The 13,227-nt window shown below is 50.5% G+C and overlaps 1 protein-coding gene across 1 annotated transcript in view; it reads right to left on the minus strand.

Annotated features, from left to right (window-relative positions):
* The window catches only part of celf6 (CUGBP Elav-like family member 6), a 95,587-nt gene that overhangs the window by 31,503 nt on the left and 50,857 nt on the right, over positions 1 to 13,227 (minus strand). Inside the window, 2 exon segments of the mRNA XM_062471778.1 lie at positions 1,905 to 2,033; positions 10,759 to 10,807. Coding sequence (XP_062327762.1) covers positions 1,905 to 2,033; positions 10,759 to 10,807 — 178 coding nt within the window.

Raw genomic sequence — 13,227 nt, forward strand, 5'->3', positions numbered from 1 at the left:
CTGTCAATCAACGGACAAGCTGGGCCAGGCTAGGGGAGAGAGGGAAAAGAGGGAGAGAGGAAGGGAGAGACAGATAGAAATAGAGTGAATAGAGAGAGTGAGAGAGAGAGAGGGAGAGGGAGAGAGAGAGAGAGAGAGAGAGAGAGAGAGAAGAGAGAGAGAGAGAGAGAGAGAGGGAGGGAGGGAGGGAGGGAGGGAGGGAGGGAGAGAGAGAGAGAGAGAGAGAGAGAGAGAGAGAGAGAGCGAGAGAGAGAGAGAGAGAGAGAGAAGAGAGAGAGAGAGAGAGAGAGAGAGAGAGAGAGAGAGAGAGAGAGAGAGGGAGAGATGGGTACACAGAAGGAGAAAGGAGAAAGGCAACTGAGGGAGAGAAAGGCGAAAGGGAGAAGTAAAAAGTGAGAAGAGAGAGGGAAACAGAAGGAGAGAGATGCAGGTCTTGTGAGACGATGCACAGCAACAGAGTGGGGATCAACAGTGAGAAGAACAGATGTGTACAGAGATAGGCGCGTGGCTCAATATAGCCAGCCTTGCTCTTTGATGCCGTGGCATGCATTATCAAGCTTCCTGCACCTTCTCACACATCCCGTCACACATCCAAACACTTTATATAGAGGGGTAAATCACAAGGAAAAGACTAAGAGAGGGAGAGAGAAAGAGATAGAGAGACAGAGACAGAGAGAGATAGAGACAGAGAGAGAGATAGAGAGAGAGAGAGACAGACAGAGAGAGAGAGATAGATAGAGAGAGAATGAGAAAGAGAGCGGGGAGAAACAAGAGAGAAAGGCACATCTCGCTCTCTCAATGCTCATCGCTTATCACTAGAAATAACACGGCTTGTAGTCTATGAGACATGGCGCTATCAAATGAACAGGGAGACATAAACTAACACTCTCTCACACACACACACACACACACACACACATACTCCCCCGAGCCAAACACCCTACCATACCTCACATTCATCCTATTGAATCATCCAGTCATCCATCCACAGCCAGTCATCTTTAATTTCACTAAGTTCTGACAAACAAACAGCGTGTGCGTGTGTGTGTGCGTGTGCATGTGTGTCAGAGCTGTCTACTCCTCAGAGGTGTGTGGCAGTGGTAGAAGCCGACATTGGGCTGATTTATTTACAGTAGGACATTATCGTCCACGCAGTCCTCTGGGGAAGGCTGACAGGGACGTGGGAAACAAACATAATTACACCCTCCGCCTCGCAGATAACAGAGAGAGGAGGAGGAGAGGGAGACAGGAAGGGAGGCAGGGAGGGAGAGAGGTGTTTGGGGTCTGTCCGTTGGGGAGACTGGGGAGATGGAACACTGTGGGAAACGAGGGACAACAAAGGGAGAGCTGGGGGATTGGGAGAAGGGGGGAGGGGGAGTGAGAAAAGAGAGGTGAGAGGAGGGAGGTGTGATGGCGAGACAAAGAGATGGAGAGGTAAGGAGGGATGGCTCCAGTCCTGTCGAGTATGTTGGAGGTATGGCGGAGGTGAGAAGAGAGGAGGGAGACAGGAGGAGCGGGGGAGTTTAATAGAGAGAACAAATAAGAAAGTTAAAAGTTATAGGGACAGACAGACAAGAGAGAGAGAGAGACAGAGAGAGAGAGAGAGAGAGAGAGAGAGAGAGAGAGAGAGAGAGAGAGAGAGAGAGAGAGAGAGAGAGAGAGAGAGAGCATTGAACAGTAAGAGACAGAGAGACAAGGAGAGATAAACAGACAGACAGAAATCCAGAGAAAGAAAGGACAGAGCAAGAAAGAGAGAGACAGAAAGAGAGAAAGTACGAGGACAGAGTCCCACATTGAAAGCGAGACAGACAGACAGACAGAGAGACCGAGAAAGAAAGAGGAGAGAGAGAGGGGGACAGACAGAAAGACAGGGAGAGAGGAAGATGTGTGTTTTGGGAGCTGACCCTTACTGGCCCCATCAGGCCCCCGGAGGACGGTGCACTCCTCGATCTGGCCGAAGGTCTGGAAGAGGCGACGCACGTCCTCCTCACCTTGCTGCTTCCCCAGCATCCCCACAAACAACTTCCTGTCTTCTGGAGGAGAACCCAGAGAGGAGAGGAGGGGAGGGAGGGAATAGGAAAAGAGAGAGGGAGGGACGGAGGGAAAGAGAGAGAAACACAAACAAATGCTACAGCTGATGGCACTGTTCTGCTAAGCTGTGAGGAACTTGCCACAACCCCCTTTTGCACCCCCTCCCCCAATCCCGCCCCCCCCCCCCCCCCCCCGCTCACACACACCACCTCTTTTATCAGCTGTCGGCTGGCTTGTTTGCGTTGTTGTGGTGTCTGCCTGTGTGTGTGTGTGTGTATGTATTTTTTTCCCTTCAGTTATCTTCCCTGGGAGGGAGAAAGGTAGAGAGAGATCTTATTGTCTCTGGTGAACTGTCTTAGCTGAGCTGTCTGGGAGATGTTGGATACAGATGTACCTGGGAGCGTGTGGGGTGTTGAGCAGGGTGGAAGACATGGAGCCATGCAGAGATTCGCTTCTACAGTACCCGACTGGCTGGGGTGGGATTCAAGAAACGTTATACTGGTCACGTTGACACCTTTACTTCAACCAAAAAGAAGTAACTTCCCGGTTTTCAAGATGAACATAGGTCTGTCCCTCCTACCTCATACCACAATTGGCCCCCATATCTCCAACCATGGCCCCCAGTCAGAAGGAGAGGTATTTCTCATTAATCTCCTGGATGTCCTTCCATTAGACAGAACATCCATCTTCTTTACCTGGCCCTACATTATGCCTTTCCTACTCAACTGTGTTGTGGAATGAAATAGCTGCGAGCAGAAAACCATCCCCTGGAAGTGATAGGAGGCGGCAAGCCTAGAGGAAGACTCGTTTATTGGAAATGACACTGTTGATCTTCAGCCTGAGTCATTTCACCGTGCAAGGGAGGCTTGGACGGGCTGGCAGGTGAGCCAAAGAGGTGGGGTGATGTGTGTGTGTGTGTGTGTGTGTGTATGTATGTATTGGAATGTAATGACTTGAGCATGTGTGTGTATTTGCGCTCATGTTTTTTTCTGCCTGTGTGTGCGTGTGTCTATGTGGGTGTGTGTGTGTGTGTGTGAGTGAGTGAAGAGGGCGAGAGCGTCACCTGGGCCTCGACAGATGTGACTCCTCCTTTACCTGCCAGGCCCCATTAGATGCAGCTGTTTCTAAAAATAAATCAAAAGAAGAGTGCAGGGCTCCCTCTCTTCCTCCACTCCTCTGGAGCTGGAGGAGAGGATCTCATTTGGCAAGTACACGCTCTCTGTGAAGTACACGTCAGCCCGCCTTCCCCTGCCCCGCCCCGGCCCGCCCCCCTCCCTCACCCCTCTGCCCCACCCCCCGGCCTCGCCCCCCTAGTCCCCTCCCACCCGACCACACAAATGAGACGACTGTATAATCAAACTAGCCCTGAGCTCAGGTGTCAGGGCTTCACACTGCCTCCTTTCAGCTCACTCCTTGGTCACGTATGTACTCCTCACACACCCACCACTGCACGCGCACACACGGGCACACAAAGGCATGCACACACACACACATTTGCGCGCACACACTATCTCATTACGGCTCTGTCCTTGCAGCCCGAGGCCTTGAGGTCACAGTGAGCAGGACGGGCACAAGGGAACCGGACTGGCACAAGACGGGCACAAGACGGGTAGAGAGGTGACATCTCTGAACAGAGAGAGGGGACGGCCACACCAACAATTCACCCCTGAACAGGTGTTAGTCTGAGATAAGCTTGTCTCTTGCCCACAGCATCTGAGGAGAGAACATCTTGAGGTGAGTCTGGACCCTCCTCCCTCCCTCACACCTTAGTCTCACACTCTTTCTCTGACATCTCTCTGTCACCAACAGCACTTAATGGCCATTGCGGCACTGTTCCGGCCCTCCTGTGACGCACTAATGTTTGGGGACAAAAGACCCATCTGAGAGGTAGATGTGGGAGGTCTAATGACAGAGTTACAAGGCTAATTGACTGGTGGCAAAATTAAAAAATACGCCAAAGGCTCAGTGTAAGGCGATTCAAGGAGCGTGGCAAGTATACTTGGGAGCCCTCCGCTGGGAGGCCGCTGGGTGAAATTGAATTTGGACCGGCTATCTTTTCATTGCCTGACCTAAGTGCTCACCCTCTTCTCCTCTCCCCCTCATCTTCTCACACTGTCCAACCGCAGGCCCTGGCTGGAGTATGGATTGCTATTAATTAGTCCACTTTGCACCTGTCTCCGAAGCCCCAGATTATTGAATTGGTGAGTTTCCTCTGGTTGTCTGGCCACTCGAAAGCCTTTAAAGCACAGTTATAAATTTGAGTAAATAACGGGCAATGGACTTTACACATAAAGGGATGTCTGGCTCCAGAGTGGCCTTAAAGATCTCCATAAATAAATTGAAGGGTAGAAGATTAAATGAATGAATGAGTATACATGCCTTTGCATTAAGGCAAAGTGAGGCACTTTTCTATGGCACTCTATATGGGTTAAGCTATACCACTACACTAGGTATGTTTGATCTTACTGCCAGATCTCCCTGCACACTTAGAGTATCTTAATATATCTGCCGTGGAGATATCCATGCCTTGGAATGAGCCTGGCCACAGAGCCTGGGTGATGGGTAGTCTCAACAGCGCAGACAGGCTCCACTTAGGACAACCCGGGTAATCAAAACGTTTATATTTTATTCATTTAGCAGGCACTTTCATCCAAAGCGACGTACAAATAGTGCCTGAAGAAATTTTAGCAGAAGATCAGAAGTGCATACAGTAGCTCTACGGTATTTTGCTGGTCAGAGTCAAGGAACAGTTTGACTCACTGTAAAGTAGGCTAACTACTCTTTTCTATCAGGCACACCCTCTCTGCTGGACAAAAATGAAATCATGCAGAACATTTCTATGTATGTTTTGCTTTGGAATATACTCATCTACTACTGCTCTCTCAGTCTTGCCTCAGTCATTCATTTCTTGTCTGTCGGTGCTCTGGAAGTTCTCGTGAGGAAAATGGACTCAGTTTCCAGCCATGTCCAAATGGAGGTGGCATGTGGACGGCCCCATTTTATGAATGCAAATTAAAAAAATGTAAAATATCCAAAAAGTTATCAAAACACAACTGACATCTGACAATTGCTAGTCTCAGGAAGCCTATTCATTTCAGCGGCCCGGTGTATTAAAAATTAATGGATTTTGCACAGACGCCATATGCTGTCAAGATTGATGCTTCTCTCTCTGGAATAAAGTGTTGCTTTTGTTGTAGGGCTTCGACAGCAGCGTCTCATGGCTTGGGGTTTTATTTAACTCCCTCTGTCTTCTTTTTTATTTTAAACGTCTCTCTCTCTCTCTCTCTCTCTCTCTCTCTTCTCTCATTCTTCTGCTCTCTCACAGGACCAAGGCCAGGCTGATAAACCTACTTAGCTGAAGTAATTCCTTTCTCTTCTGTTTGCAAACATATTTGCTCTAGAAACAATTAGTGCTCCTACTCTGACACCAGTGGTAGTTAGCATGTCTTTTTAATGATGCAACATTTTCATCATTTAAAGTGTGTTGTCTGGGAGGGGGGGGAGTGAGTAAGAGAGAGAGAGAGAGAGAGAGAGAGAGAGAGAGAGAGAGAGAGAGAGAGAGAGAGAGAGAGAGAGAGAGAGAGAGAGAGGGGCAGAAGGAAAGGACCCAGATTTACAGAGAGAGAGAAAGAGAGAAAGAGAGACAAAGACAGATAGTAAGAGAGAGACAGAGTGAGAGAGAAAGAGAGGAGAGACAGTGACAAGGACTGAGAGAGAGAGAGGCAGAGAGAGACATAGAGCGAGTGAGGCATGTGAGTGCTTTGAAAGAGCGGACAGCTGCATCCAACGATAAAAGATGCCTGCTAGGCCTTGGGGTGCTTTTCCAGCGCGGCGTAATGTTGCAGGCACCACATCAGAGAGTCTGCTCTGCTGATGGTCTCATTAGAGGACCTGACGCTGGCACATGCCTGTCTGGGAGGCCCTGGCATGGTGGGCACAGGATGCCAGCTACCAGCAGCGACAGCACTCGAGCCAGCCTAGTGCACATGCCCGGCATGAGCTCAAACACAGCTTCAGTCTACATGTCTAATACTGGTGCCACAGACTTTTGTATTAGCTACAGTCTAAATCTACAATCTCTAGGGAGATTGCAGATCTACTTCTCTAGGGAGTCAGGTGGCTGAGCGGTGAGGGAATCGGGCTAGTAATCCGAAGGTTGCCAGTTCGATTCCCGGCCGTGCCAACTGACGTTGTGTCCTTGGGCAAGGCACTTCACCCTACTTGCCTCGGGGGAATGTCCCTGTACTTACTGTAAGTCGCTCTGGATAAGAGCGTCTGCTAAATGACTAAATGTAAATGTACAATACTGATTGCATTGTGTACGGATAGTATTAGCTATAGTCCACATGGTCAATACTGCATGGTCAATACTGGCCAGTATTGTGCAGCTAGTAATACTGGCTACATAGTGTTATACCTGTATTTGTTGATAAAGAAACATCAGAGACTGTCCTTGACTTTGATCCCCCCTCCACACACACCTACATGTTGATACCAGAGGTATACATTTATGAATGCTAGCGGCTGATTGAACATGAGGAAGTCAGTAGAGTAATCAAATGGGAGCAATATTTCCATTGTCACGGTATCGGGGCCCAAATGAGAGGAAACACATCCTGCTTGTGAATGCATTACTCACAGCTCTGAAGTTGTCACTTCTGTTTACTCTGGAGAGACGAGAAGAGCTTTATACCTTTCTGTGCCACTGTCCCCAAAACCAACAGCGAAAAACAGAAGAAAGTGATTTTTATAAAAAAAGATCTGTGATATTACCTGCCCCAATTTCCGTCCCCCAAAATGTAACATGCTTTATTCCAAGTGAAATGTATTTTTTTCAACTGACAGATCTGGGCATATGTTCTGGAGGGGCAATGCCCTATCACAGAAGTCTGTAACAAAGCAATTTAATTGAACGTCCAGCAAACCTTGAGTTATTACTCAGTGGAATCCAGCATTGCTTCCTGACAGACGCACACTGCCAGCAGTCTTTCATACCCTTTTTTTACTTTGTTAAGATTTTTTTTTTTTACATCTTGTCCAGAGGCACTCGGGGATCTTTGCGGGCTTCATTTGCATGTAAAGTGGAGCGCTGCTCCTCGGCAGGGGCGTGAGATGCCTCCAGACCGCCACTCCCCTGTGGCCCTCCAGTCTGTGGCTCCCTCCCCAGTAGCCCTCGCTCTCCCGGCTACCTGCTGGGATGGGGCACGACGGCACAGCCTGCGACAGCTTGAGGTCCTGTCAATCTCTCACCTCGCTGCCACCCGGATCATGCTCCCGAGACAGGGGCGAGGAGACAAGGACAAACTTGGCCATCCAATCCACAGAGAGCTCCCGAGATGGGCAGTCCTGGGGTGTGGGGCGGGCCACTTCTGGTCCATGACATACAGGTGACAGTTGGTGCCAAAAAAGACCCTTACTAACAACAGAAGTGATGGGACCTTAGTGGATACATTTGCCAAGTAAGGACCAGGTGAAACGTGTTGAATCAAGTGGCATTCACAGTAGAGACAGGGTGAGGATCACGTTATACAAGTAGACTAAAGTAAGGGTGGCCTCTTTCAAAAAGTGAAATTGAAAGGACCTTTCTCTTTTCTTTTTTGACTTCAGGTAATGTTCCAAAAGCCTATGAGAGGAATGGAGGACACAGGCACTCTGTCTTATCACAGTTAATAAAGGGAGAGGCTGTTTGAGCCTGACCCTTCATCTCTCCCCATATCTGCACCGCCTTCTCTTCAGCTTGGGACTGGCTAGAAGAGGGGGCCCTGGCTCCTAGATTGTGTTTAGATAATGGCCATCTCCAATCATAGATAATCTGGGCCCATCTTTTCTTCACAGACAAGGCGGCAGACAAGGTCAGGGGGAAAAGATTGGCGGGCGGGCGCGGAGGAGAGCGAGGGGGAGAGCGAGGGGGGAGATAGGGATGGGGCAGCTCCCAGATGATTTAGTGCTGGGATTCGCTCAGCTGCTTCCATCACCCTCCGTTAGCTCGCCCATCCTGACAACCCTCCTTACTCTCTCGCTCTTCTCCCCCCTTTTCTTTCTCCTATCCTTATTCTCTTTCTGGGCCTCAACCCTCCCTCTCTTTGTACCCCTACATCTTTCTCTATATCTCTCGCTCCATTTCCCTCCTCTCTTCCTCCCTCTCTCACTCGCTCTCTCTCCAGGAGGGAATGAGCTATCCACTTCCCCCCAACCCGTTTGGATTGAGGCAAATTGCTCTGGGGTTTAAAGAAGTGTAGATATGCGACCCGTTTCTATTCAGGCACTGTTCACATAGCGGGTGAAGGGAGGACGGCCTCACTGTGATTGTCTCTCCATATCACAGAATTGCGAATCGCAGACTTGATAAAGTTGGAGAAGGCGAGGCTGAGTTAAGCGCAGAAGACTCAGATGGACTTTGAAGGGAGTGGGAGGCTGCACAGTGGCTGAGTCAGAGTGCAGAATAAGACTTGAAGGCTGTGAAGCCCTCCTCCCTATCGTCCTCCCCGATTCTGTTTGATAATCCCGGGGAAAAAAATAAATAACACATGACTCATTCTAATAAGACAGCCAGAGAATTAGCTCCCTGAGCCACCATGGAGGTTCAAGCTCAGGGATTAGGGGCCGTCTGCTCTCACAATCGTCTCCTTGGGGCCTGAGAGGTTTTTCTACTGGCTGGAGTTACTGGCTGACATATCTCTCTGTCTATCCCTGGAGAGAGAATGACTCTCTGGGGGGGGGGTGCAAACGAAGAGACTGGGGGGGGGGGGGGTCGGGAAAGAGAGAATCTGTGCGTAGGGATGGAGGGGGGGTATACGAGCATCTAAACACCCACTAATGGGGCCTAATGCCTGCGGAAGCACGTAATGGCGACACCTCCTGTGACTCCGCCCTGACAGATAATTGCCGATGTCTTGTATGTGATAAATGTGACTCCATTCCAGGGTTTCACAAGTCCCTGCCGCCAACGGAGACTATGCTTAGCCAATCAGCTCAGGGCCCCGGTGGGAATATGTCTACCTGGCTCGTGTCTCTCCGAGCCAGATTCCCGGAGATGAATCTCTCTCTCTCTTTCCCTCTCTCTTTCTCCTCCTCCCCTCTCCCTGCCTCCCTCTCTTCCCCCTCACCCTCCCATCCCTCCTCTCAGCTGGCTGGCCAGGCCGTCTGTTTTCCTTTAACCACGGGGCTTCATAGTAAATCTCATTTCATTGTCAGCCGCGCCGGTGCTTTACTCCCCCCCCCCCCCCCTCCCCTCCTGTCTACTAACTTCCTGTTGCCATTAACGCTCAATATCTCTGTTGGGGCCTGTCTGAGCGCTCCTATTTCATTTCCCCGCCGCGTCCGACCCTGTCCTCCTCGACAGAAAGTTCCCCTGACAGACTATCCGGGCCTGGTGTCGGGGACTACGGAGCCTGAGCGTATTTCATTCAGTCGGTCTGTATTTTTCCTCTCCCCCCCCCCCCCTCCCCCTTCTCGGCAAGAGAAAGAGTAGTAATTGATATCGGGACCCATCCATCGTCCCCTCTTAAGCCAGAGATCCAATTTATCTGGGTGAGAACGCAGACTGGCTTGCTCCCATGGCTTGTCGGTTAGACTTTGCCTGTTTTTAGATGGTCGTTAATTAAAGTGGCGCCGTGACAAAAATAAGATCTAAATGGGAGAGCGTTTGGTGGAGGGATCGGGGGAGGGCGCCCCGCCTCGTTCACACTTGACCACGTGAATCGGCGGGCCGGCTGCTGGCTCTGATCCTGGCCTGGCCGGCGTAAATCAGCGCCTCTGGAACGCAGGCGTGTCTGACCTGCTACAATAAAGGCGCAGGCCGGGTCAATTAAATGTGATTCCGGGGTCCATGTAAATCTCTAACTGGCTTAATCTGCATTAACCCTGATAATGTTAGTCACAAATGGCTTTAGAATGATCTAGTCAATCACGCTGTCATTCTGAGGCCGTGGGGGTGTTGCAGAGGGGGGCTGGGAGAGGGATTTTAAATGGTAGTTGCAGGATGTGGATTGAGCCTTCCCATAATGCTTTGGTCCCTGTCAGAGTGTTCGAACTAAGCTAATTCCCTGTGTGTTTTCTAAAAGGGCCTGACTGGCTGCCTGCCTGTCTTCTTGCAACATCGAATGATCTGTCAAAATAACAAATCAAAGATTCAGCCCACTACAAAGTGATGAGCGAGTCCGTCCTGGCGTTTGACTGATAAGGCCCAGAGAAGCTTTGAGGTGTATCAACGTGTGTGTGTTTGTTCCCCCGACGCTTGTGAGTATTTGTAAGTGACTGTGCACGTGTATCTGTCTGAGGCTGTGTGTTTGTGTGCACGAGTGTCGGTCAATGTGTGTGTCTGTGTGTGTGTATTCCAGCAGGTCTTCTCTGTTAGCAAGCGGAACTGCCAGTCATAGCAGGGTGAGGGGCAGAGCCTGTCTTTGAACCTCTCCCACCACAGTGAGGCTGACTCTGGCCCTCTGCCTACACAGATGGGAAGTCAATAGAAGCGACTGACCTATATTAACGGCCACTCTGCAAACTCTTGTGTTGATCTACTGCGAGTGGAATTTAAAGGTGCGTGCGCAAAGACAGGTGTGTGAGAGCGTGCAGAGTATAAAGATAGGTGTGTTCATGTGCCTGTGCATAGTGCATACGAGTATGCCTGTGAATGGGAGTGTGTCTATGCATGTGTGTGTGTGTGTGTGCCTGGGCGTGTGCTTGTGTGTGTGTAAGGAAAGGGTGTAACAGGAGAAGGTTAATTACCTCCTCGTCCTTCGCTGTCGGCTGGCTTCACCTGGATGGGCCGGTTCATCTGGAGAGAGAGGATAACACTTTGGGTTAGCTTGTTAGCATGCTAGCAAGAGCAGAGCGGGGCAAATCAATCCCACATCCAGTGCGGCACTTGAGTGGCACTGGATGTCGCTCAATGGCAGAGCGACGCTGGATGTCAGATGGCAGCAGAGAGAGATTAACGACATGACATCACCCTGACCCCTGCCCAGAGGGAGAGAGGGGGGGAGGGAGGAGGGAGAGAGGAGGGAAGAGAGAAACGGGAGAGGGAGGTAGAGAGAAGTCCAATTCCCTGCCCCCCCCCCCCCCCCACCCTCACCGCACCCTCAGAAACTGATCCAAATGTCGTGACCATTATGCCAGCACTCTCCTGCCAGCCAGCCACGCCCAGTCCCTCATCCCTGCCACCGAGAGCTACACCAAACCAGGGACTGTGGAGACCTGAGAAAGGTTCAGGCGAAGAATCGATAAACAACCTCTGAAGATACATTTCATAAAAGGGGAAGAGAAAGAAGAAGCTCAGAGGCCAACATTAAAAGTGCTTTTAAAGCAACCCTGCTGTGAATAAAAAGTCCCATGGCTCCTTCTGGCCCCTGGCAAGTTTTTCTTTTTTCCTTTCTTCCTTTCTTTCTTTCGTTCTTTCGTTCTTTCTACGTTTCTTTCTTTCTTTCACTCTCTGTCTCTTCCTCTCTCACTGTCTTTCTCTGTCCATTTTGTGTCTTTCACAGGCTCAAAAATAGAAGTGTAGGAATACTAAGAAAAGAATAAACACACACCTCCTGTTGCCCCCAGTGAATAGAGAGGGTCGACGGGGCAGTCTATCGCTTAGAGGGGCCACCCACGCATGGTACAGAGGCAAGACACACACACCTCTAACTAGGGCATGAGGACAGGGCCAATGTGTGTGGCACCAAGTGGCACAGGGCCGTGCCCGTTCCTATCAGTCAGGCTGGGCATCGCGGTGGGTGGAGGGCCTAAGGCCACCCAGCAGTTGACAGCAGTTGACATGAACCCAGACAACAGCCAAATATAGACTCGAGACGGCATAGATGAGTAGAGACGCATGCAGAGACCGTATGTGACAACCCCGGGTTTGCGCACACACACACGCACACGCACACACACACGCACAGTGAAAGGAGCTGTGACAGTGAAACAAAGGGAGGATGAAGCTCATGCCACACACTGGCCTTCATTAAGACGTGCTAATGCTAGCTGACATGTAAACACTATGGGGCTATGAGCTGCATGGACAGGGCCTATTGTTGTCCTCGCCCCGCGAAAGCAGCAGCGTGAGTGCCACAATTACTACTCACCCCAATAAAAGATGGCCTGTCACCAGACACACATACATTCCACACAGAGCGTCCGATTAACATGTGCTGTGTTAGGAAGACAAAACAGCATTGGGGTGTACTTTTAAACACCACCGGCCCTCCTTAAGGTGTAAATGTGTTACCGGAGCGTGTGACGCCCAACACGTCTCGGTGCGGGCAGACAGCGCCGGAGCCGCGGCGCTCTGGCGTCGGCCCGGCAGAGCGAGAACGGGAGCAGAGCTGAGTAATTGCCGCAGCGGGTTGGAGATGGAATGACTTGGAGCTACAGCTCATAGCTGTGGGAGCTGGAGAGGTCCAGATGTTGTAGCTCGCCTGTATTCTCCACAGGCTTGGAGGGAAGGATGTGGAGAGAGATGGAGGAAGGCTGGATGGGTAAAGGGGTAGAGTTGGGGAGAGCTAAGCTAGGTTGAGGTCCTGAGGTCCCCGTCCAGTGATCAGTCAGTCTCTTGGCATTAAACTGCAGCGATTGGTCATAAAGCTCAAGAGGGCCGGCCCATTAGTAGCCTCTGAGCCAACCAGGCAACAGGAGTCATTAGACGGCCCAGGGTACACCAGGGGGTTGCTAGGCAACCTCACCGAGGAGGGCCTGGAAGCCGGTCTGTTGGCCAGCGAATAGCCGTCTCTCTCTTTCTCTCTTTCTTTTCCCGTGCCTTCGCTTTCCTTTTGCCCCAGCGAGAGCAAGAAAAGTGTTTCTCAGCCCCTCTTTCTCTCCCCCTCCCCTGACATGTCCCACTTTTCTGTCCTCTTTCTGCGACTGTGACAAAAAGTTTGTCAGAGTCCTGAGGCTCACTCCAGTCTGCCATGACTCTGACCTGCTCAACCAATCCTAAGCACCCGGACCACAAGTCAACACAGTTTAATGAGGAAGTCAAACTGGTTGATGAGAAAGTTTGTTCATAGTATATATAATAGCACATGCACAAACACACACACACACACACACACACAGGACTACACATTCGAATGACATTCGTTTTCTCCTGTCTTCCTCTTCTCTCTTTCTTTTTTAACCCATCCCTTGCTCTTTCTTTCTCTCCCTCTCTCCCTCTATCACTCACACACACATAGACAAAGTGACACCCTCACACTGTCTCAGGGCTCAATA

Source organism: Osmerus eperlanus, chromosome 10 (genome assembly GCF_963692335.1).
Source record: "Osmerus eperlanus chromosome 10, fOsmEpe2.1, whole genome shotgun sequence".
Taxonomy (NCBI): Eukaryota; Metazoa; Chordata; class Actinopteri; order Osmeriformes; family Osmeridae; genus Osmerus; species Osmerus eperlanus.